The 24,428-nt window shown below is 42.3% G+C and overlaps 2 protein-coding genes across 6 annotated transcripts in view; both read left to right on the top strand.

Annotated features, from left to right (window-relative positions):
* Positions 1–9,088, top strand: part of LOC311042710 (mitogen-activated protein kinase kinase kinase 5) — a 28,257-nt gene extending 19,169 nt beyond the window's left edge. For both annotated transcript variants that reach the window (XM_084053632.1, XM_084053633.1), the window contains exons 21-28: positions 263–428; positions 957–1,142; positions 2,828–2,933; positions 3,646–3,901; positions 4,174–4,286; positions 6,221–6,318; positions 6,526–6,602; positions 7,064–9,088. In XM_084053632.1, coding sequence (XP_083909758.1) covers positions 263–428; positions 957–1,142; positions 2,828–2,933; positions 3,646–3,901; positions 4,174–4,286; positions 6,221–6,318; positions 6,526–6,602; positions 7,064–7,160 — 1,099 coding nt within the window. In that variant the 3' untranslated portion in view covers positions 7,161–9,088. The remainder of the gene's footprint in view (positions 1–262; positions 429–956; positions 1,143–2,827; positions 2,934–3,645; positions 3,902–4,173; positions 4,287–6,220; positions 6,319–6,525; positions 6,603–7,063) is intronic.
* Positions 9,089–21,226: 12,138 nt separating this feature from the next.
* The window catches only part of map7d1a (MAP7 domain containing 1a), a 54,036-nt gene continuing 50,834 nt past the window's right edge, over positions 21,227–24,428 (top strand). For all 4 annotated transcript variants that reach the window (XM_084052002.1, XM_084052000.1, XM_084052001.1 and 1 more), the window contains exon 1: positions 21,227–21,602. In XM_084052002.1, coding sequence (XP_083908128.1) covers positions 21,533–21,602 — 70 coding nt within the window. In that variant the 5' untranslated portion in view covers positions 21,227–21,532. The remainder of the gene's footprint in view (positions 21,603–24,428) is intronic.

The following is a 24,428-nucleotide window of genomic DNA, read 5'->3' as shown; positions in this document are numbered from 1 at the left end:
GGTTAATGTATGTTTCATAATATCATAATTTGTGGCTGAAAAGTAGTAAAAAGAAGAAGAATTAGTAAAAAGAAGTAAAAGTATTGGAAATTGGAAATACTCAAGTAAAGTACAAATACCTCAACGTTTTACTGAGGTATTTGTAGGGATGATATGTATTTGTAGGGATGATATGTGATGATATAGTTACATTATATAACTTTTGTATAGTTTTTGTCATATTGTGTTGAAAGTAATGTCTCCATCGCCCCCTGCTGGTCAGTATTCCAGAGGACTCTCCAATGGACATGAGCAGCCCGGCCACAACAGGGGAGAACCTGGGTCTGTTTCTGCTGAGGAAGGACAGCGAGAGGAGGGCCACCCTGCACCGAGTCCTCACCGACTACATCAGCAACGTGGTGTTCAGTATACAGGACACCATGCCTCAGGTTGGTGAAGAGAACACTCACCGTGCATCACCCTCAACACTTTTAAGACCATGGGGAGTGAGCATTCATTGATTAATGCAAAAATGTAATCCATCCCATGTAATCATCAAATCAAGCGAGGAAACCGTTATCACAGTGCAGAAGGTATAGACACAGATTATGGTAGCATCGATAAGTAATTCCTTTTTCTATGGCATGTTTAACTAACAATTTAATAGATGCTACTGATACTGGTGCTACTTGCTGACAGCAAGCAAGGATGGCTGGTTTTGTATAGTATTTATCGACACTGTCAATGCACTGCCGATCCCCAAACGGTGAATTTAATTCTGTGGAATTAAATTTATACGTGGGGGGCTGTTCGTGTGTGTTTATCTAGAGAGGTTTTTCATAAATGCTAATCTTTTCATCAAGCTTGTGTACAATGTCTAATAGTGGTGTAACACCCTTAATGTACATACATAGGATAATTGACATTCAATGTGTGGTTTTGTTACATCTTTTAAAGTCATCTCTAACTTTTAAAAGCATGGCGTAGGCTCATCACTTACCTCAGAGCACATCACAGAGCTGATTGGCTGCTTGGGAGAAAACATCCGCTCCCCAGACAGGAAGCAACTGACCAACAGCCTCCTCAACCTGCGAGCATTGCTGCTAGCTGCTGCAGTACCTCTTAACAACCTGCAGGCAGTGCTGTTCAACTTCCAGGATGCGGTAGGTCACCTCAGAGCAGATGGATACATTGTCGGCATTACACCACCGTAAGGCTTAGTCTCCTTGAGCTGTTTGCAAGGTTTTATCCATTGCCAAAACGAGGAAGAAATTGTCAAATTGTTTTAATTTATACTGTTGGTTGGAATATTAATTTTCCTTTAACCCATTAAGACCTGAGGCGATTCTAAAAAAAATCAAAATCCTAACAGTTTTTTGAAAAGAAAATTTTCAAGATTTTTCAAAAATAGCAGATCTACAAGCTCGTAGCGCGGCACTCGGTGCCGCGCTATGAGCTTGTATATCTGCTATTTTTTAATAGCCAAAGAAATATAAAGTGACACAGATGCGTTCCAGGGGGTTTCAACTAAAACGGCAGGGTTTTTCAACTCCTGACTAAAAGTCAACCTGAGGACCACTGTTGTGTCGGGTGCACAGAGTCTGTCTATTCTTGGATATATATAGTGGGGAACAGGGACATACTCTGATATCTTTTTTGGGCTTCAGCCTGGCCCTGTTCTTATTCTTTAGGGCCAGTGTGGGGGGGGGGGAAACACTCACAGAGATATTTGCAAAAGGTAAAAACACTTCCTTGCTTTGCTGTGTGTTCTGGGTATTCTGCCTGACAACTCATCCAGAACTTTACTGGGTATTCCGCCTGACAACTCATCCAGAACTTTACAAGGGACTGTCTTTCATACATGTGCCGCTTGACAGAGTCTGTAATGAGCGGGTCCAGGTACATCACAGACCACCCGTTGAAAACCCCTGCTTCAAAGGATACAGAGTGTTGATAACTAGCGGCCAACAAGGAAAGAAGAAAGAAATTGCTTCTGTGTGCTCACAGAAACCTTGTATCTCCGTATTTCATTTTTATGTAGTTTGAGATAATTAATAAATTATGAAATAATATCTTTGTATATTTTGTTGTATGACGGTGTCACGCAAAACGAGCGAAAACAGCCGATCTGTCGCGATGCGTTGTGAGCTTGAAAATCTGCTATTTACGCTTTTTCTGTGGGTTTTATAAATATTTAACCAATGAAAAGCATTAACAAAACCTTGTGACTAAATAACTACATTTTATCCGATGGAACGCATGTAATTTTTTGAGTGGTGCCAAGCACTCCTATATCTGACTTTGTCTGTGTGTCCGTCCGTATGTATGTATGTCCAATAAACAAACATTGATGACAACATCAATACGGGGCTCATCAAAGGCACCACTCTCTTCACACAGGGTGTGATTTTTTCCTGAAAAGTAACGGTTTTGGACATTGAAGGTTTCTGCCTACATTCTGTTAGGGTGCATCCACACATAAGATGCAAGTTTACTCTAGTGGCCCAAGCCCTTGTTCCAGTTCCGGCCATTTCTGGCCGTTACTCAACGTAGACCGGAACCCGGATATGCGTTTCAGACGTGCATCGGGCGGTCTTGCCGTTTTTTCACATAACACGATGGGAGTGGACGGGACTACCGACTTCCGAGCGTCAACTTGCATCTCATGTGTGGATGCACCCATAGGGTCAATCCACACATCTCCGTTCGCCTCCGTTCCGGGAGTGGATGGAACTTCCGGTGAACCGAACCGACGCGGAACCGACACGGAACCGACGAGGAACGGTCGCGAACGGACATGTGTGGATTGACCCACTGTGACAATATGTCTATTGTTTCCTGTGTTCAGGTGAAGAAGGTGTTGAGACAACAGCAGGTGAAACCCCACTGGATGTTTGCTCTGGACAATCTGCTGAGACAGTCAGTGCAAGATGCCATCACTGTGCTCCTGCCAGGTACAACTGTTCCATTTCTCAGCCTAGTTCTTATCACCTAGTACAGTGGTTCTCAAACATTTTTATGTCTATGACCCCCCCTCTATGTATTTGGCCATTCTAGCCTAGAGGGATAGTGGGTCTGAGGTTATACATTCACACAAATAACATGCACCGCTTTTAATTTCCCAACAAAAAGGACATATGTTTTTGTGTGTGTCCATACTGTAGATCAGGGGTCTTCAACAAGGGGTGGTATTTTTTACATTAACCACTTCAACCTTAGCATCCTTATTCTGAAGAGAAATGTAGCGAAAAATAGCAGATCAAGCTCTGAGGCGTTGTGAGCTTGTAGATCGGCTATTTTCGGGCAAATAGGTTTGGTGTAGAGGGAAAAAAATATCTAAGTGTTGAGGGGATTTAAGCGGTTAAATGTCTGAAAATACACATTAACATGAATCTAACACATAAATAGAAAAACATGAATTTAGACACCACTGATGATAGTGCTGTCAAACAAGTCTATGAAGCCATCTATGAAATCTATGAAAACACAATCTTATACAATATGTAGAGGGGGTCTCTGCTTCATCTCGGCTTTCAGATAGGGGGTCCTTGGGCTGAATAACGTTGAAGACCCCTGCTGTAGATGGATAGATAGATAGATGAATAGAGAGATAGATATACATTAAGTTTATGTCCAGTCCTTTACCCTTTCACGTGTGTCTTCCAGAGCTAAAACTCCAGCTACAATCCTCGTTTGAGTGTGACGACAGCACTCCAGAGACGGAGCGGCTCAGCGTATCAGAGCTCCCTGTATTTTCTGACGCTGACCAGAAGGAGGCGCCAGCAGAAACACAACAGACGGAGCCTGCAGATGAGTGTCCACCAGCCATAGCCAGGCCCGGCTCCCCCACAGACCCTCCTCCAGTCACCACCGGCTGTCCCCTCAGCCATGAACTGAGAGGGCTACGCCTGGAAACCAGCAGGTAGCATTTAGCTATCTAAAGCAGCGGTTCTCAACCTGTGGGTCGGGACCCCCAGGGGAGACCCCCACATGATTTGGAGGGGGGGGGTTCAAAAATAGCAGATCTACAAGTTCATAGCGCGGCACTCGGTGCCTAGTGATGGCTTTTTATAAGCCGATATCAGTGCACCAAATAAACATTTGTTTAAGTACCCTGGAGTACCCCGAAAGCGACAATATCAGGAAGTATTTGTGTTAATTGTCACTGATGAATGGTGATGCATGTGGTTCCAGACTGCTGAGCCAGTTGAGTGACAAGGAGAAAGAGTACCAGGAGCTCCTGATGAACTCTGTCCAGAGGAAACAGGAACAGATTGACATGCTGAGGAACTCGGTGGTCACCACAGGTACATTATGGTTCATCATGTCTTCTCTTCACACAGCCATCTGTTACAGCCATGTAAGCATGTATATGGATCTTTGTTTTTGTCTCTGTCTGGCAGAAACCTTGTTCAAGGTTTCATCTTCAACTATCTTTTTATGTTTTTTTTATAGATTTTTTTTTATAAATGGAAAAACATAAACGACGGTCATACGACCGACCGTCATATTTTGTCATATGACCGTGACACACAAAAGTAGTGAAAGAGCTGATCTTCAAGCTCACTGAGCTTTTGATTAGCTATTTCTTTTTACATTTTCAAACTTTTTGAAAAAATGTAGGTATGTGGGTTTTATAAATATTTAACAAATAAAGTATTAACAAGAGCTTGTGACTAAATAACGAAACAATCGATCCATTGGAACACAGGTTCTGTTTTTCTATTTCCTGAAAAGTAACGGTCTCTTACTGTACAAGGTTTTCTCCTGACAGAGATGTTGTGATGTTATGTTACATTTTTTGAGGCCCCTAATGTTTAAAGCAGAGATTAAGTGTTTACTGTTGATTTGTCTTATCAATATTTAATGTGATTTGTGTCAACTATTGCGTCAACTGGCACTTACAGTAGCCGGCTCTAATGTAGCCTGACAGCGCATCGCAGGTTCGAGTCCTGTTCCTCGACGATGTCTCTCCCCATCTCTCTCTCCCTGTTTCCTGTCTTTATATCTACTGTACTCATAAAAGGCGTAAAAATACCCCAAAATATGTTTTTAAAAAACAAAAAACTATTGTGTCAACTATATAATTGTAAATAAGGCCAATACAGGCTTGTTTTGAACATTAGGTAAATTAGGGTTCTATTCACACAGACTAAAGAGTTTGATGTGTAGATGGAAAATATGCAATTTGGAACTTCATTACCCCATCCTAAATCAAAATATAGGTCTGTTTTATTCCAATGTTACACACAACATAATTATTCAAACCAATTACAGTCTCAAAATACAGTTTAAAGTAATGTATCTTTTGTCTATAGTGTTGGACCCTCCATCAAGAGCTTAGCTCAAATAAAACGTATCTCCACTGCTAATATGTTTTTGGTGGTGAAGGCTACCTATTTATTTACATTTGTCACTGCTTGCTATTTAGGCCAGTCCACACCAATACAACTACTTGCAACCCTTATCCCCAAATGGCACCGATCTGCAACTGGTCAGTCGAGACTGCAATTTCATCCAACTGGTTGCAAGTTGCGACTAGTTGCATTGGTGTGGACTGTTTTTTAGACCAAGCACTCTTGAAAGACTGTGATTCTTATCACATCTATAACTGACAGGGCACCACAGCGCCACAGTAGATTGGTCCTGGGTTCGAACCCCGGCGGGGGGCCTTTCTGTGTGGATTTAGCACGCTGTCTTCATGGGTATCCTCCAGTTATTTCAGTTTCCTCCCACACCAAAAGACATGCAGGTTAGGTACCTTGTCCTGCCATTGCCCTTGACCAAGGTACTGGCATTACAACTGGAGTTGGTCCCCTGGTGCGGCACTGTGGCTGCTCACTGCTCCTAAGTACTGTAGTTAGGATGGGTCAAATGCAGAGCACACATTTCCACAAAGGGATAATGAATATGCTTTATAAACAAAAATGGACCTGTGCCATCCCTGCCACATCCAAGCCTCCTGCTCTGGTTTTCCGCATAACTGTTTTTCTGTCTTGACACTTGACACATGGACCACTGGAGATGTGTACCTAATGTGTTCAAACCTGATCTGTCAGTTAGGATAATGATTAGAATCTGGCATGCTACTGTAACATTGTGTGCAGACAGCAGTTAACACCTTGTGTTATGCATGTCACTCTCCTGAATCGCTGAAATGTCTTGTGATGACACTTGGTATCTGCAAACACCAAACAAGGCCAATGGACTAATAATGGTCATCTCTCCCTCATGAGAGTAGACGGTGGGTCGTCTCCACCGAGAAGCCCTAATCCGGATGTCAAGGCGTTGGTACGTTGGCTCAAGGCTGTTCCGGTAGACCAAGATACTATCAACAAGGTAACTTGTGTATTACTTGCAGAAACAGAAAGTCCACTATACTCAATGTATAACTCGCGGTTGAAACTCAATTCCTTGAAAAAGCGTGAGTTGTTTTTTCTACACTTAATTAGGCTGAATGGCATCAGTCTCTTGTTATTAGCGTGCTTCATTATTACAGCATTATTACATAAGAACACAATTTCACGTTTCACCTGTTTTTCCTAGTTGCGCTCTCATGAGTTCACCTTGGACTGTCTCCTCCACATGGCCTGCAGGGATGACTTAATGTATTGTGGCATAAGGTGAGCTGTCTCCACGCATCACCCTCACACATCCTCACACATGCAGAAGTGTTTCTCTACAGAGTTATTACTAGAGAGAGGAAAACACTCGCTTTAGTTAATGTAAGATTTGTATGACTATATGCAAAGCGGGTATGTTACACATTGAAACACATGACTGATTTGACTTTATTCAGTATATGAGCACAACTGGTAAACACAAAGATTCCCCTGATGCACGTAAAATTCCTCTGGCTGGAATTTCTGTGGTGGCTGTCTTATTGAGTTGAGAAAAGGTTTTTACAAGTATACCATCTTGCTTGAACCACCTAGCCATCTTTCTATTTGTCATATTTATGAGGCCTCATAGATATAATCCCACTTTATGAAATTCCTGTAATATGAAATAATATCAAAACTCATATATTGTTTTGGAATGTGGCATTTACAGTATGTGTTAAGTATCCTGTATTCCTTCCCAGAGGGGGCATGTTGTGTCGTATCTGGGCTGCCATCACTGCCCGCAGGAAGGGCCAACTCAGCACGCATGCAGAGGAGAGTGAGGACACACTTCTCTGATAGCTGTGAATCAACGAACAACAGATTTATTGATAGGCTGGTCCTATCAGCACATGTTTATAATGAACTGTGACAATGCAAGGTACTGGTTTTTGTACAGGTACCATTGGCATTTGGATGCCTGTGAATTGTTTTGGAGAGTTCTTTTGTCGAACAAACTGCTGATTTCTGGAATTAGCGTAAGCACCAATTGACAACTATGATTTTATTTTACACTACTTCAGTTGGGTTGGTTTGTGTTTCCTGAAAGAGCTATTGACTCTTAGCTTGGTTTCTTACCTTTTTGTGCAATGCGTGATAGAATGTAGAAGTCTCCCTGTCAAAAATAGGACCTGCTGGCTTATTTTTACAGCTGATCTTGGGCTTGGCAACAAGGGATTTTTTGGACCCATACCTGCTGCGCTGCACGCATAGTGTGCAGTGCAGTGTTCTATAAGTTTGTTTTGTTTGCAAATGCTGAATTGGAATGCTATTGCCATTTGTCTGTGTATTTAGATTTCACTCAGAACGTAGCTGGATCTAAGTTATAAGATGTGAAAAGCACGCAAGATGTTTATGTTCTGAACAAAAAATGTTGGTCATGGCAAATTTTTTGCTGGTGTGTATAAAACTCATTCAAATAACCAGGGATGTTGAATCTTTTACACTGGAGATTATGTGGAGGTAGTCTGGAAGAAGCAATACCAGTGCTGACTAATCTTAAAATTCCACACATGCCTTTCCATCTGATGTCATACTGTTCACATTACCTTGGAGACAACTGTGTGTGTGTGTGTGTGTGTGTGTGTGTGTGTGTGTGTGTGTGTGTGTGTGTGTGTGTGTGTGTGTGTGTGTGTGTGTGTGTGTGTGTGTGTGTGTGTGTGCGTGTGCGCATGTTCCTGTATATTGAATTTCTGCGATAAAGCGCTAAAGGAAGTGATTGAAGAATGATATTTTGCTTGAGGCATGTCCACATGAGCAGCCTGTGTGTGATATTTGTGTATTTTCATCTATTTAATTGTGACATTATGACTCGGTACTTGATGACCTTGGTGAGATGAAATTGTAAATGATGTCAATTATTTTTTTATAAGCCGTTTGAAACATTGTAATTATTGGGCATATGGTGACTCAGTTCCTGTGCTACAGTACGTCATTAGGGGTATTACTTCATTGAGGGATTGGGCTTGGTTTCACTCAGTAAGGATATGAGTAATGGTTTTATCTGAAGAAAGCAGTGGAGCTAGTTCAGGCACACAACTTGGTGTAATGCAATTTATGTGATAACACCCTTCTTACTGCAAACCCAACCCTGAAAGAAGGTGGTCTATATAAAGCTACAATCCCAAGTTTTATGTCTGTTGTCTCCCTTTCCCAACAGTGAGCGGTAATTGCAATGTTGTCTGAACAACGATAAAGATGGCAGCGCATTGTGTTCAATCCGGTGTGCCGTCTGCTTAAAATAATGAACTATATCTAAAGTTCTCAATGGAGGAGTACGAAGACAAACTCCAACCACTGAAGATGTGCTAGTTTCAGTCAGTCAGGTACGGTAATGGTCAGTATTCAGACTATTACCATCTAGCAAACTACTGGACCATCAGTCCCTAACTTAGCAGTTCAGGGACATTTTCTATTTCTAGATGTAAGACTTCTGAACCGAATCATAAATGTGACTCCCACATCCCCATACACCCACACACATACCGTATCTCTTTTCCACACTGTTAAGGAAAGCTTGGGTAAAATAATTGTACTGCCAGCAATGTTGCTGCCAGCTGTGTTGTTTGAACACAAGACCTTAAATTGTTTCATCACCAGAATATCCATTTTTGTGGCAAGGAATTCAGGAAGGCTGAAATTGTTTCTTTTAAGCAAATGTGTACAAGTTCAGACCTGAGGCACAGTGATGTGAATGAAAGTGTTTTAATGCAAAGTCAGATTAAAGATAATCCCCCTGCATTGTACAATTATTTAGCCTGAAGTGATTCTGTGAATAGGAGCAAAGGGTGACGCACAAATGTATATGTTGTCTCTCTGGCTAAGATCCCCACAAGGTAAACGGATGATAATGATCGTTGTCAGAAGAAGATCATGTTTTTAATGTTATTCCGGCATTGTCCTTTGCTGTTTCAGCCGTACAGCCAAGAAGTGCTTGCTCTTTACTGAAGATAGACAGACAGACATTTATTGTTTCCACGTGGGAAATTCAGTTGTCCAAAATGCAGTAGGCGTGAAACACAGGACATGCAGGAGTTACAGGTAAGAGTAGAGAGATACAGGTAAGATTAGATCATTTAAAATGTAAAACTTAAGCTATTTTTTTTTTTTTTTAAATAACAAGCAAATAACAAAAGACACAATTTGTAACCACCGTTTTTTTTGAACAATGTCAGTGTGCTAACTTTCCAGGATGAGAAAGGCTGTAGTTTCCTTAGCTTAATAATTGATGATGTCATTAATTTTGGTAGGCAGGTTTTTGAACTAGTCCACAGCCCACCTCTGAGACACGGGGCGAGTAGACGGAGATGGTGCCATCTTAAAATGAGCATTATCAAGGACCAATTATATGAAAATAAGGTTGAAAATGGGCGAAGTGTTCCTTTAAAGTCTGTCCCGGACATCTGGACTATATCGACTCTCTTTCCCTTTATCAGTCTGCATCCCCTTTCTCTCCTATCTATTTAGCTATCTAGCTTTCTCGCTATCTCTCTCGCTCTCTCTCTCTGCCTCTTTCTCTCTCCCTTTGCCTCTTTATAGCTATCTAGCTTTCGCGTTATCTCTCTCTCTCTGCCTCTTTCTCTCTCCCTTTGCCTCTTTCACACAGACTTAAACTCCCTCTCTCTCTCTCTCTCTCTCTCCCTCCCTCTCTGGTCGTCTTACAGTCTAGACATGCTCCTCTCTTATAAATCATAATCATCTGCAGTGTGTGCATGGCAGCCCCTCTGCTGCTGTACTCTGACTAACACTGACATCCACTCATTTCTCTTCCCTGTGTTCTTAGATTTATAACTCACCTTGTGTTGTCAGGGCTTCAAGAGGGTAAACACAACCTCCCTCACCCCAAATAAAACTGAATAGGTCTCCCTGGATATCATAGGCTGCTTTGATTTACCATGGCAATTACCCAGAATGCTGAGCAAATCAAATGGTAGGCCAATAAATTGAGGCAAGTGACTGCCAGCTGTGTCCTTCGATGCTGAGTAAGGTTTCAATTTGGTAACTTGTTTCCCCCAAACAACACTTTTACCAAAATACACACATATACATATACCTCTCTAAACCAGGTTTTTCTTCCAGATTAGGCCTACACTTCTCATTCAAACTATGCCCCCAACACACACACACACACACACACACACACACACACACACACACCATATTAACTTCTATGCACTTGAAAGGCAAAAGTAGGTTAAAGTCTTAAAATAATTAATGTTTTCATGGTCTGCTTTCTTTTAATTACTCATCAACTGATTAATTTAGAAAGAGCTAACAGTCAGCATGGTAGCCATTTCAAAGAGATTCATAAAATGCAAAGCCCCACCTAGCCCTCTGCTCTCATGTCTATGTACGTCTGTCATCAGATTGCAGCTATCGGTGTCACCTCAGAGTAAATCCTCATTACAGCTAATTGAACATAAAGTGAATGCAGCCCCTGACGTCTACCTCTAATAAGCTTTAAATTAGGATTGTCCGTCAAATAGGATGCAAACTTGGTGCCTTCTTTTAAATATGTTGTCTGTTAATTGATTGATTGATTGAACACTTAACAGTTTGCCCAAAAAAAAGCACATAAGTACAGTTCCATACAAAAGGATGCTAAAATGATATACCCAAGAAAGCACTATGGCTTGTTTCCATTGGGGTCCTGTGTATTCAATTCATCGCAGCAATCTGTTGTGGCAGCAAACTCATTTGGCATTTCTTATTTGATTCAGGAGGGGGGTTGAGAGTTGTTCAGAATGGACAACAGCCAATGTTACAGACAATGAGTTTAATTGATGCTGTGTAGAGTGGTGGATATTGCATAGAACAGCTGAGCTGATTCATTCTGCTGAAGAGAGCACTTTAATGCAGCGAGAGACTCTTTGGCCTCAGAACTACTTTTATTATGCTCCCATAGCCCTGATAGATTTCCTAGGTCTAATTCAGTGGTTCTCAACCTTTTCTGGATCAGGGCCCACTTGAATATCATGAAAGTGTTCGCAGCCCACCCATCTGATCAGTGTTTATTTTAACGATCAATCAAGTGATCATGGATCAATTAAACTAATCTAGTGAGAACTCATTCTTCAAGGTTTTAAAGAAGAAATACCATGACGTAAGAAAAAATAAACATGCAATATTATCAAAATCTTAATGTTTTGCCAATTATTTGGGGGACCCACTTGCAATATCCCCATGGCCCACCAGTGGGGCCGGGCCCACAGGTTGAGAACCGCTGGTCTAATTGCTAGCTGCTGTAGAATTACGTGGGCCGACCCAAAGGCACCACAAAGTTCTGTTTTTCATTGCCTTTAGCATTCCTCTTGTCATACTATCCTTCCCTGTTCTTCCTCTCCCAGTGTTATATGTTAATCCTCTTCTCCATGTGCCGTCTGGAGGTGGAGCTGAACCACTGACGGGCCAATAATGAGGAGCGCCGTCAGGCAGATCGTATCGGGGTCCTGGGGGGATTGAGGCCGTCGTGTTGGGAGGCCCAGCACTTTGGGGATTATTACTGAGCCCCAGCCCACACTCCTCTTCACTATCACTACACACAAACACACCACTGGCCTGCACCCATAACCAGTGGTGGAAAGCAACTACCGTAAGTACATTTACTCAAGTACTGTACTTAAGTACAATTGTGAGGTATTTTTGGGCGGTGTAGCCGCCCCTATATGTGAGGTTGGGACATTGACATTTGCTGCACTGTGATTGGCCACCCATTGTACCCCCCCAAAGCATTGTACCCCCCCCCCAAACCCTGCACTGTGATTGGCCACCCATTGTACACCCCTTCCACCCACAATGGGTGGCCCCTGGACACCCCCGCTGACTCTATTCCCCGCTGACTCTATTCAACACTGATTGGCTAGCGAGACACATGATGAAATTATGATGAAATGAATGTGCACTTAAAAAAACACATTTTTTCTGAAGTGAGCTTCCATCACTGTGATGACCACACCGCCCACTTCACACTGGGTGTGATTTATTTACTTTACTGGAGTGTTTCAAACTTTCCATCATTTTACTTCTACTCTACTATACCTCCAGACCTATATATATTTACTTTGGCAATTTGAAAATAGCCGATCTACAAGCACACAACGTGTCTGCGACACGTGAGCTTGTAGATCTGCTATTTTCAAAGGATCTTTATTCACAAGTTTCCTAGGGAATTATGGGCATCACTTCCTGTCGATTTAATCCCTGATACCTGATCAAATCGACGGGAAGTGATGCCCATAATTCCCTAGGAAACTTGTAATTTTCTTCTTTTGTTGAAATGTGAATTTGATATGCAGACTTGAAAGCATTATTCATGTGTGTGGTCTTCAATGCACTAGCCTACTACTGTACATCAAGTTCTTGTAAATTACAGCTCGTTATCAACTAAAACTCAATAACAAACTGTCTGAGTTGCCTCTTTCATTGATGTTTTCATGGTCTTTGTAGCACACTCTAAAGCAGATGATACTTGTATAACACACACTCACTCACTCACTCACTCACTCACTCACTCACTCATTCACTCACCCCCCACACACACACACTCACTCACTCACTCACTCACTCACTCACTCACTCACTCACTCACTCATCCACTCACCACACACACACACACACACACACACACACACACACACACACACACACACCCCTCATTATTTCCTTCCTAATGAGGTACCAAATTAATGTCCTAAATTCGGAGCAACACTCTTTTGTACAAGACTCAAGGGCTTTCAGTGTCTGTGATGTGTAAAATTTTAATATCAACACATACCGTATGAGGATACTATCACTCTTATACAAAATGGATAAGTAGCCTCTTGAACTCACATTAACAGACAGATGACATAGGACACAAACCTATGTTTGGATCTTTGTCTATATAGAAAGTGTGTGTGTGTGTGTGTGTGTGTGTGTGTGTGTGTGTGTGTGTGTGTGTGTGTGTGTGTGTGTGTGTGTGTGTGTGTGTGTGTGTGTGTGTGTGTGTGTGTGTGTGTGTGTGTGTGTGTGAGAGATATATAACGCTGCCCTAAGGCTTGACCTCTTAACCTTTTGCCCTCTGTTTTTTATCAAATATGCGTATCACTTTGACAGAGCCATCCATCCATATGACATTAAATCAATACATTCTCTCACAGAATGGACTGAACTTTTTACCCCTGTATAGGTTCAGTCCATCCTCTCTCCACAGGTGGATATTTCTAGTTGTATACTAGAAGTCAGTGATTTTACACTGATTATTTTACTTAGGTGTATGTATGTTTGCTTCTGTGTTCATGTCCGTCTGTCTGAATCTGTCTGAATCTCATGCAGAATCTCGAGAGCTTCCCCTCCTTTCAAATGGCATCAGAGGTCAACGTGAACTAGTGAAGACACTCCCACTCTCTCATTCTCATTCATTTTTTCCTCCCTCTGCCATTTTGCTTCTCTCTCCTGGCTCCCACTTTGGTTTGTCATGGAAATGAAAGCACTGGGAGAGGCTCTCATTGTTATGAAGCGATTGCGGTCAGAAATGGGTGGGTGTTGGTGGTTGTGTGTCGAGGCCGGGGGGGGGGGGGGGGGGGGGGGCGAGGGGGAGTGAGGAGTGTAGCGAAATGGCAATGCATATGGTCATAAACAGTGAGTGCAATGGAGCAGAAGGGAGGCAGAGAGAGAGAGAGAGAGAGAGAGAGAGAGAGAACAGTAGAATGGCTTGGGACCCCGCAGGCAGGCAGAGGGGAGCCATGTCCTCACTTGTTCAAACAGACAGCTCGTTTGTTTGGTTTTTTTTAGCCATCATTGCGTCATCGTCTGCCGGACGGTTCTGTGACATATTGCTGTGGCATCACATTCCTGGTGGATAAGACAATGAAGATATGAAGCCTTGTCTCACCACCTGTTGCTTAATGAGTCAGGAAGACATAGCTGTACTACTAGCTGTACCCTGAAATATATTTTCTTTTGGCAAAATATACAAATTGCTCCATTTGTACACTACACTCCCCCAAAATTGAAATAACACTTTTAATATAGATATATGAATATGTACAATATGAGGATTTTACTGTGCACTGCAGTATGTATTGTGAATGCAGATGGCTCCTTACAGTTCTGAGCCCATAATTGGCCACTGAGAGTGAGATTAAACAGAGGAAGATTATCTGGCTCCTTCCACTGCACCCTAGAGAGAAACACAAAGAGATGGAGAACTCTCCCACACTATCTCTCTGGCTGTGCTCATACACTCATTTTATCCAGCATGACATGTTATGTAGTGGCTTATTAAATCACACTGAAGGCAACAAAAGACAAGACAGTCATAAATCAGATTAATCTGCAGACCCCCCTACAGGTGCAAATGGCCTTTGACCTTGCAAGCCTCAGAGACACTGATTTAGCAAACAGAAAGCAACAGAGAAATTATGGAGGTATAAAAAAGCCTTGTTATTTACAGGAGATAAACTGCAAACTCAACATATATTGTATTAAAATTGGCAGCTACGCCCAAATATGGAGTGTGTTGTCTAACCTCTATGTGTCGTCATGGCATCAGACGCAAACAATTAGTCAGCTCCATATGTGGGCACAAAAGGGGGCATGCACATATATGGGCGTATAGCCCGATGACATCAGGGATCTCCATATATGGGCATAAAAGGGACAAGGACAGATACAGAGATCTCCATATGGACATATCGGTCGGATTGGCGGTGCGACGTAGATGTTGGGCTTATATAGCCTATAACGGTGACATATATAGCCTATAACGGTGACAAAGCGGCAAAATGACATCATCACATCGCTGGGAAATGGTTGAGGAATACTCGAATCAAAAGAAAGTCACTGGTAATCAATTCTGACAACCCTAACAAAGAACACAATATTATGAAGTAATTGTCTTACCATTTGTTACTGTTAACTTGACCAAATACAATAGATTATAAAAGTGTAAAGGACATCAACAGTACCAAATTCATCATCGCCTAACCGCCTCATAACCACCCTTCCTTAAGGCTACACCACCACACCCTGTTTGTGATAGACAGAGATAGCATACTCACAGTCTATACATTGACTGGGCGTAGTATATTCCTCTAGGCGGGACATTCTGAACATTCCTCCTATTGTTATTTCATTAAGGGACTGATGGCGACCCAGGCCATTCACAGCAGCTGACCTCTAGACTCATTGTGGCAGTGGACAGGCTCCCTGAAAAAGAAATCACAAGAGACAGGAGCCAATACCGGCATACCCACACACACTACTACAGAGACAGTTCACACACACCACTTTTTAAGGCGCTTTACAAATCTGTTGTTGCTCTCATGGGGTGTGCTGGTTTCAATGTTCTTCTTTATTAACTGCTCGTCTGTATCTTTTCCCCCATCGGGAGCGGGAGTGACACCGGTGGTTCCTTTTACATTACAAAGCCCAAATGGGCTCAAAGAAAGAGGAAGCTCAGGCTGCAGAGAGCTTTCTTTCCTAGTGTGGCTCGCATTTCTGCTGCGGTGTATCAGTTGCTTTGAGGCCTCTGGTACGGGCTACTCTTCTCTATATCGCTCTGTTAATCTCCCTTAAAGTGTTTCCCGTGCTTTCCTGTGTCTTTGTTTGACTGACGCCCCCTGTTATGTTGATTTTTTTACTGATACATTCACATCCTCTCAGTGGCTGTAAACGTATTTATTGTACTAACCTATTCCCAAAGTTCTGTATTAACTCACTTCCTGTTCTGGGTTATGTGCCACTGAAGCAATCAGTGGCAATTTTGTGTGTGTGTGTGTGTGTGTGTGTGTGTGTGTGTGTGTGTGTGTGTGTGTGTGTGTGTGTGTGTGTGTGTGTGTGTGTGTGTGTGTGTGTGTGTGTGTCAGGTGTTTGTGATGAGTGCAGCTGCAGCTTGTGAGGGAGTGTTAAGAGGCGAGGTGGGGGTCCCCTGTTCTCTTGTGTGCAGTGGGGTCTCACTTGTGGATAGCTAATGGAAATGACAGATTCACAGGTCGCCTGCACAGCCTGCATAAACGGGACCCATGAACAATGAACTCTGACAAAAACGAGTCAGTACGTATAGAATGCAGTTGATTAAATCTGTCAGCAGTTCTCCAGTGATGCAACATACTGTACACATCAAAGACATAGCTAATGGAGACCCACCAGTGTATTTTCTTCATATCTGCCGCCTCCTTGGTTTGTATGGCTCATTAATGTCGTACGGTACAATGCTGTTTCCTTAATGAGTACATGTCTCCTGACTCTGCAGTAAGCTGTTATTCCTGCCTTGCCTTTCATTTTGCTATCAGATTGCACAAGAAAATAAAGATGCAGGATGCCAGGTCTGTACCGAAATGTACTTTTAACATGCAAATATGACATGAATCATGAGATCCCAGCAATAGTGCTCCATAGTGTTATTTACAGACAATGTTGCATGGCTTAAAATTTACTCTAGTCACCTCTAGCGAAATACACAGCAAAAACCCAGTTAAGTGTTAGTTTAACTAAACGTGAAAATGTACCTATGAATACTGGTAAGTCTGTCACTTCCATTATCAAATGTTGATAACTGCATGACACCCACCACCCCAGCAACAATGTGTTCACACCACTGATGTCATGCAGGCTAGGCAATTGATACCTATGTATCAAAAGACACACAAGCAGACCATGGAACAGGTTCCACCTGTCAACCATCAGGCTGTTGAAGGAGCGCTGAGCCTTGTCGCCATGTCAGCCTGGCTTGTACCATTCACTTGTTGCTTATACTCTTAAAAGGCCACTGTTGCAGGTGATGTTAATGTCTCCTTTGTGTACTGATGACCTAATCGTACTCCTGCGCTTCTCATCATGCATCATGCACTGAGCATGTACAGTAACAAGCTTACTGTCATCAAGGTTATATGACTGGGCCGGCACAATTATTTCCAAAATATTTGTCCAAATGTTATTTTATTCTTCAATATGTTGCACCTGCCAGAATAAAGGTTTCATAGTCATTGCTTGAAATGTATACACTGACAGCCCAGTAAGAGTGAGAAAGATATAGATAGATCAAAGATATGGATATAGATTTATTTGTTGTTGGTTTTCCAACCAAGGGCTGGCATATCGGTCCTAAACGAGGGCTGATGCAGCTGTGCCCGAGGATGGATACTGACTGAGAGCAACAACGATGAATAAGCAGTTTAATATTACCGTCAAATTGGAACTGCTCCTGTGAATAAACCTTTTTTTCCCTCTGCTATTCCCTAACAGGACCGGGGAGGGAGTTGGCTGAAAACATGGCCAGCCTTTGCACTGTGCAGCCATTCTGTGAATTATCAAAGGTCACTGTTTTCCACTCTGTGTTTTGCTTCCTTTGCATCCATATAAACAGCCAGTCTCCACAGCTGTGAATTTTACTAAACCATCTGCGGTAACTGTGTTTGGCAGCCAAGTGTCATCCATATTCATTGTTTATAATTTACAATTTAGGCATTTAGCAGACGCTCTTAACCAGAGGTACCAAGTGCCAAGAAAACAATTAACTTCTAGCAAGGAAATAGGATAGCAGGTAAACCTCAAACTTAGCATATATCTAAGTAACATATTATTTAAAAAACTATTCTCAGCCTTTGTGGGGAAGCAAACAACATTGAAATAGGCTACTAGTAGTGATACAGTGCTAGGGGGTGACTTGGAGACTGAGGTGGTGAGTTTACAAATACTGCTGCGGAAAATGTGGAGTGAGCCTGCAGTCCTGACTTGGGGGGGGGTGGGGTCATTCCAGAGCTTGAGAGTTCCTTCAGCAGCATTGCTCACACTGAAGGCTTGATTCTACTTCATTGCATGATGTGAAGTCGCACACTGTAAATAACTGTTCTACAAGTTCACAACATGTCACAGCGTGAAAAGTTTGTCCTCATGCATTCTCATAGAAATACATTGTATATAGGTTGACCAGATGTCCCGGTTTGGCGAGAGTCACGCGCAAACCTGCGTGCGTAAAGTGTGTGGGGATGCTTTTTTTGGAGGGTTCGGTGCGTTAGGAATAATACAGCCTTTGCTTACACTGATTGGTCAGCTACTGTCTTATCCCTAGGGCTGATACTGCATCTGACCAATTATCATGCATGACCCTCTCATTACTCTCTCCCTTCCTTTATCACCTCCTCACCCAGGACAAATAATGGCTGGGATGTGATGAATAATATTACATTATTGTTCATCGACAAATTAATCTAATGAAGGCTGTAGATGTAAAGAAATGTATTTAAGTTTCAACCAAAGATTGCAAGCTCTTGAACAACAAATGCAATAATACTCTCTTTGTAATTTCACAATATTCTATATTTCTCATCTCCCACTGCCCTTTCTGGTCTGTTTGTATTTGTTTATACTGTGCAGAATAGAATAATTAAATCATGTTAGAAAGTGTCTAATAGTGTCTCATTTTTTATTTATTGCAATTACTTATCTCACAATTGCGTGATGCCAAAATTATCATGATCATTGTTTGAAAATACAATGATCAATATACTTCAATTCTTTTTTTGTGGTTAGTGGTAAATAATAACAACAACAACAATAGTAATGATAAGATATTATTATTATAAATAATAATAAACAATCTAAAATGATGTCAATCTTAAACTCATTCTGGGCTTTTGTGTTCACATGCAATCAACTGCTAAACTCCCCCCCCCTCACTCAATCCCCTCTCCCTTTCTCTCACACACACACACACACACACACACACACACACACACACACACCCACACCCACACCCACACCCACACCCACACCCACACACACACACACACACACACACACACACACACACACACACACACACACACACACACACACACACACTCTATACGGGGTCCCCAAGACCCAACCCCCATGTTCTTCAGCCACCACTTTTCCATTCCAGTTGCAGTGACAGGTGGCTCTTGGGGGTTTTTGCTAACAGGACTCAACAGCTGCACAAAGGAGCCCAACTGGGGTCTTTTTGGGGGGACGGGATGTCCCTTCTCAAGCGTGCCGATTAGCCCCCAACCCCCTCCTCCTGGCAGATGCTGTCGGAGATCCACAGGTGGTAGATGGTATACCTCATCACTTGCAGTTCAAATGTTATGTAACTTTCTTAAGTAGGCCTACAACCGATGCAAACATTATTGCTGGTTTGAAGAACCAGCTATGTTAATTGTGTTAATTTAACTCCCAGGTTTGTACAAATGGAACCATATGGAGTTACAAATGGATAAATTATCATTTTTGCTGTGTGGCTATCTCTCTCTATATATATTTTTTTTTTTTACATTGAATCCTTTATAACTCACATGATGACATTTGCAATAATAACTTTATAATCCTAACTCAGTCAGTGAAACCATCCATTATGCTGAAACACAGGTGAAAACAGGCTGACAGGAAACCCCATAGTTTTCTATAACCTGCAATTACATGCATATACAAACTGGTAATTTCAGCTAATCATTTACCCTAGGCGATTGTTTAACTGTTATGACCAGTTATAAGTGTGCCTCAACTTAATCCAAAAAAAGAGCTGTCATAGCCCATAAATACCCTGTGTACAACCATCCATGTCATCATAAGTCAGGCCAAGTGTGCACATTTTCTGAAAACTTCTAAAAATAATAATAATAATAATAATAAAGTATTCAATCAGTGCAAATATGTCAGTTATGCACCCCTTAAGTTACACATCCTGCACACCTTCAGTCAGACAAAGACAAAGTGACAATGCTGCTTTCTCCCATGCAGTGTCCAAGGTTTGGGGTTAGGTTTTCTTTATTGCATCTACTGAATACTGTAAGTCTTCTATTTTATATGCCCATATACTAGCTACTCGTGAGAGTCGTGATAGATTGCACATGATATAGCCTTGCCTGTGTATCTAATGGTAGATATGCACATCTGTCTGTCTGTCTGTCAGTCTAAAACTTTTAAACTACACTCGTGTGAGCTGTGAAATGACCATTGTATGTTTTGTTTAAAGGCGAATGGACCAAATAGTGAATAACGGGGTATTGGGTCGGTGAATACTTCATATATCATATAATTCTTTAGCTGTGAGCTACTGTCACATATACAGCCTGAAGGATGTTATCGGCTACTACACCACCACATGAAACATAAATATTATGATCAGACAGAGAGAGGATATTCCACAATAACAGTAAACCCCCCCCCCCCGTACCCGATAATGGTACAGTCCGACTCCGATCCGGAGGCCGGCGAGGGACCGTCCATACGAGTCAGTGTGGCGTGCCCAAAATAGCTGATCTACAAGCTCGGTGTGAGCTTGTAGATCGGCTATTTTCGGCGCGCGCGACCAACAACGCGCGACGATGCAGGCGTTTTAGCTAAGGTTGCCATGTCTGCTTATTATAAGCAACTGTGGGCTTGTTCTTCTGTAAAGTTGCTTGTAAATATTGGTAATTGCTGGTTACGGTTCTTTGGGCTTGTTTATAAAGTGTAGTTGCTTATTTGGTCTTGTTTCCTAATGTTGTTTAAACCAGTGTTTCTCAAACATGTTCAAGTCAAATTAATATGTATTTGTCTGCGGACCCCCATCTGAAAATATTGTATGCCAACTAAGGATCCCCAATATACAAGATGTGTGTTGTTCAAATGTTTCAAAAATATTCCAAAATGTTATACATTTTTTGGGGGAAAATAGCAGATCTACAAGCTCACATCGCGATGCGTTGTGAGCTTGTAGATTGGCTATATTCAAGTATATGAAAGTGGCCTAGTTGCGTCTTTTGGGCTTGTTTTCCTAGACCTGGCTGCTTATTGCTCACGCAAAACCTGGCAACGCTGGCGTTCAGCATCAGCTGTTGTGTGCCGGAGTGTGAGTTCATCCAGTCAGTCCAGTCACAGTCACTCCTCCCCCACGACTCCCCAAATTCCCTCTCACACCATTCTCTCACTTCTCTCAGGAGGAATTGACGCAACAACGGGCGGGTTTGTTCACCAGTACCGGTTGTTTTAAGTGTCTTTTTTTTCGGGGGTCATTTTTATTCATCGTTATTTAGACGTCCACACGGTGACTTTGCAGTGGGTTTTGGACCACATAGGAGCGAGAAGTTTTCCCCTCCTGCCTGAGGAATGAGAGGACGGGCTGTCGGTCGGAGAGGAAGAAGAGAAGAGCCCAGTAGAACCAGTAGAACCGCATGATTGAATGAGCAACAATGGAAAGCAATAACAATAAGGACATCATCGGTACTGATGTGGAAGACAAGGCTGGACCCGAAGCAACATGTAAGTCTTTTGATTACAACCAGCATTTAATGCTTGAAGACGTGTCGTTTGGTACAAGTTATTCTTGTTTGAGTCGCTGTCTTTGGTGTTTAATTTGTGTGATTTTTGTTGGGGGGTTTGATTGTAAAATGCAACAATGTTAAGATAATTACTGTCGCTATAGTTCATATTAACTCAGTGGAGTGTTTCAGAAACAATGTTGCAATCCCAAGTATTTGTACATTCGGCAAAAGTATGACCATTTAGGGTTTTTAGAAGCGTTTATCTGTGTGCAGGGGCTGATTTGAGCGTTGCCAAAACACGAATAGAGAAATCATTGGAGAGGTGCGATTGTTCCACAGAAGCAGTCGTATATGTTACCAGATGTTGTCCATAAGCTCTTTTTCATCACCCCACTGGGTCAAATTTTAATCCACATGACAAAGACGACTTGTCAATATTTGCAGCTTTCGCATGACAATGTCATTGACAATTATTACGTGATGAGTTAACTGATTACAGCTTCCCACTACACGGTTCTCATTTGTGTTGCCCTCAGGAGAATAAATCACTGAACCATTAAGGATGGTGATAAAACACACAGCGCTAGGTGAGGTAATCTGATTGATCCCATCCCCCTCATCATGGTTAACCTATGATGACTAACGTGATGCGTTCATTCACACCAGCGGTCTCCCCCGCCGTCCCATGAACGATGGACTGACTGTATACATGCGTCAAACGAGTGATGCATGATCCACCCCAAACCCCAACCTGTTTTCCAAATGCACAGACAGATTTTCCTATCCACAGGTGCCATTGGCCTCTTGAAACTGGTGCAGAGATGCACCAGTGAAACGAGAGGCTCTACAACAGGGCATCAAGCGAAATGAATCGACTTATTTACTCTGGAAGTATAGGCCTGGCCTTCATGTTCATGATTGTCTCCATCTACCTGTGAGAATAACGATGATTGTATGGTGGACACCTGCATGTATGGTGAACTGGTCTGCTAGACAGACATCATGTTAGAACATCTATGCCTCGCCACCATTGTGCATTGATACACTGTCCTGTTCTGGAAATAGAAGGACGGCAACGGCACACACACAATGTGATCTCCTCTTGGGGACAACAGAAAACTTCCTTCCTGCTGACAGGGGGTTTAGGGGTGGGCTGCTGGCTCTATGTCAAGGGGAGGGGGGGGGGACAACAGAGCTCCTCCCTAGTCATGGGAACATTGCCCAGTGAGACTGAGGTCTCTACTGTATGAAGCAGCCGTGTACTGTACATGGTCATGGGTCCAGGAGGGACTGTCATCAATCTCATGGTCTATGACTCATGACAGAAGCACTATTATAAGGAATCTAGTTTTTCTTGTGTGAAGTATGTCTGTCACTCAGTTTAAGATGTTTCTACAGCTGACTATGATGATTCATGGTAACCGGTGCTAAAAATGGAAAAAGAGACTATGCAACCAGACCACGACAAGGCATAGGTGCCACAATCAATCTCTGTTGCATAACATGAGCAAGTTGAGTGAGATTATTGTCAATTTTGATGTCACTGTGCCATTACATGCATGTTTTTCTTCTATTTACTGCATGTCTCTGAACAAAGTTACAGAAAGGATGTCATGTGAAGGCTTTAATAGCCTTGCAGTTGACAACCGCAAAAGAAGAGAGACTGATTGATAAATTAACGTATTTTCCCTGTCCTGTCTCCCTTGAGAGTTGTGCCTTTTTATTGATAGTACACAGTTGAGAGAGAGAGACGGGGAGTGACACGCAGCAAAGATAGTCGGGCTTGGGAATCGAACCCACAACACACTGTTAGAGCCTATATGTGTGGTATGCGCCTTAACCGCTATATAGGTCAGCGGTGCCCTGATTTTAAATTCTTTAAAGAAAAAACATTCACCAGCATATTGCTTAATTTCAAAACACTTGGAAGTACCTCACCTGTACTTCTCTGTGGTTCACATAGAGCTACAAGACAATTTGGTTGGATCTGTCCGTGTCCAACCAGAGGCCCTTAGAGTGGATCTGTAGAAAAAGGTCTGGCTGGGCATTGTGGAATTCTGCCCCGTCAGGACTTTTGAAGACCATTTTCTAATCCTCCCTTTCTTTAAATTTGCATTCAGGCATTCTCCCCTCTGAGCTCTCCGTTCCGCTACTCATCCTGTGTGTGTCCTTGCTGTCGGGACTCTACTCTTTCATCTGCTCTGTTAACCTGAGAATCTGAGGCCAGCCCTCTCAGATGAATACAGTATCATTTTTGCCTGTATGGAACTATGGGTGGCCATTTTTCTGTCAAAACTCAGTGAAATATAGTTGGTAAGGTAAGCTGTCTAAAATGAAGGATGGACCGATGCAATGGAACATATTGGCTATAGGTTAGGTTACACAGTAAAAGGACCTACAGTACGTTCAATTTGTACACTCAGAGCCATCCCCTCAAGAACTTTTCAGGGTGACTTGAACAGGATGAATACGAGCTAATGTGACAGGTGACTGGTTAATGTGACAGTTGGTGAGGTACAGAGTGTTTAAACATGGATGGGTTTGGTCTATCCATATTGTCTTGTGTAAATGTCACTTGACTTGCATTGCTCCATCTTCAGTGTTTCATTAACCTCTTGTAGTGAAGCTATGCTTCAAAACACGTCTTTGTTGTATATCATAAGCTTTGTTGTTGCAACAGAATTATTACCTGACTGTGAATGCTTAATGGCGTTGTTACATAAAGTGTTACCTAAAGTGTTAATCAGTATAGCTATTAAAGTCATTATATTGAAATCTGCAAGCTTGGGCTATGTGGCTGTAAATCGCATTAAAGCTGTAGTTA

Source organism: Gymnoscopelus microlampas (genome assembly GCF_963454915.1).
Source record: "Gymnoscopelus microlampas genome assembly, chromosome: 3".
Classification (NCBI taxonomy): Eukaryota; Metazoa; Chordata; class Actinopteri; order Myctophiformes; family Myctophidae; genus Gymnoscopelus; species Gymnoscopelus microlampas.
The sequence above is the reverse complement of the archived record's forward strand: the minus strand, read 5'-3'. Positions and strand labels throughout refer to the sequence as shown.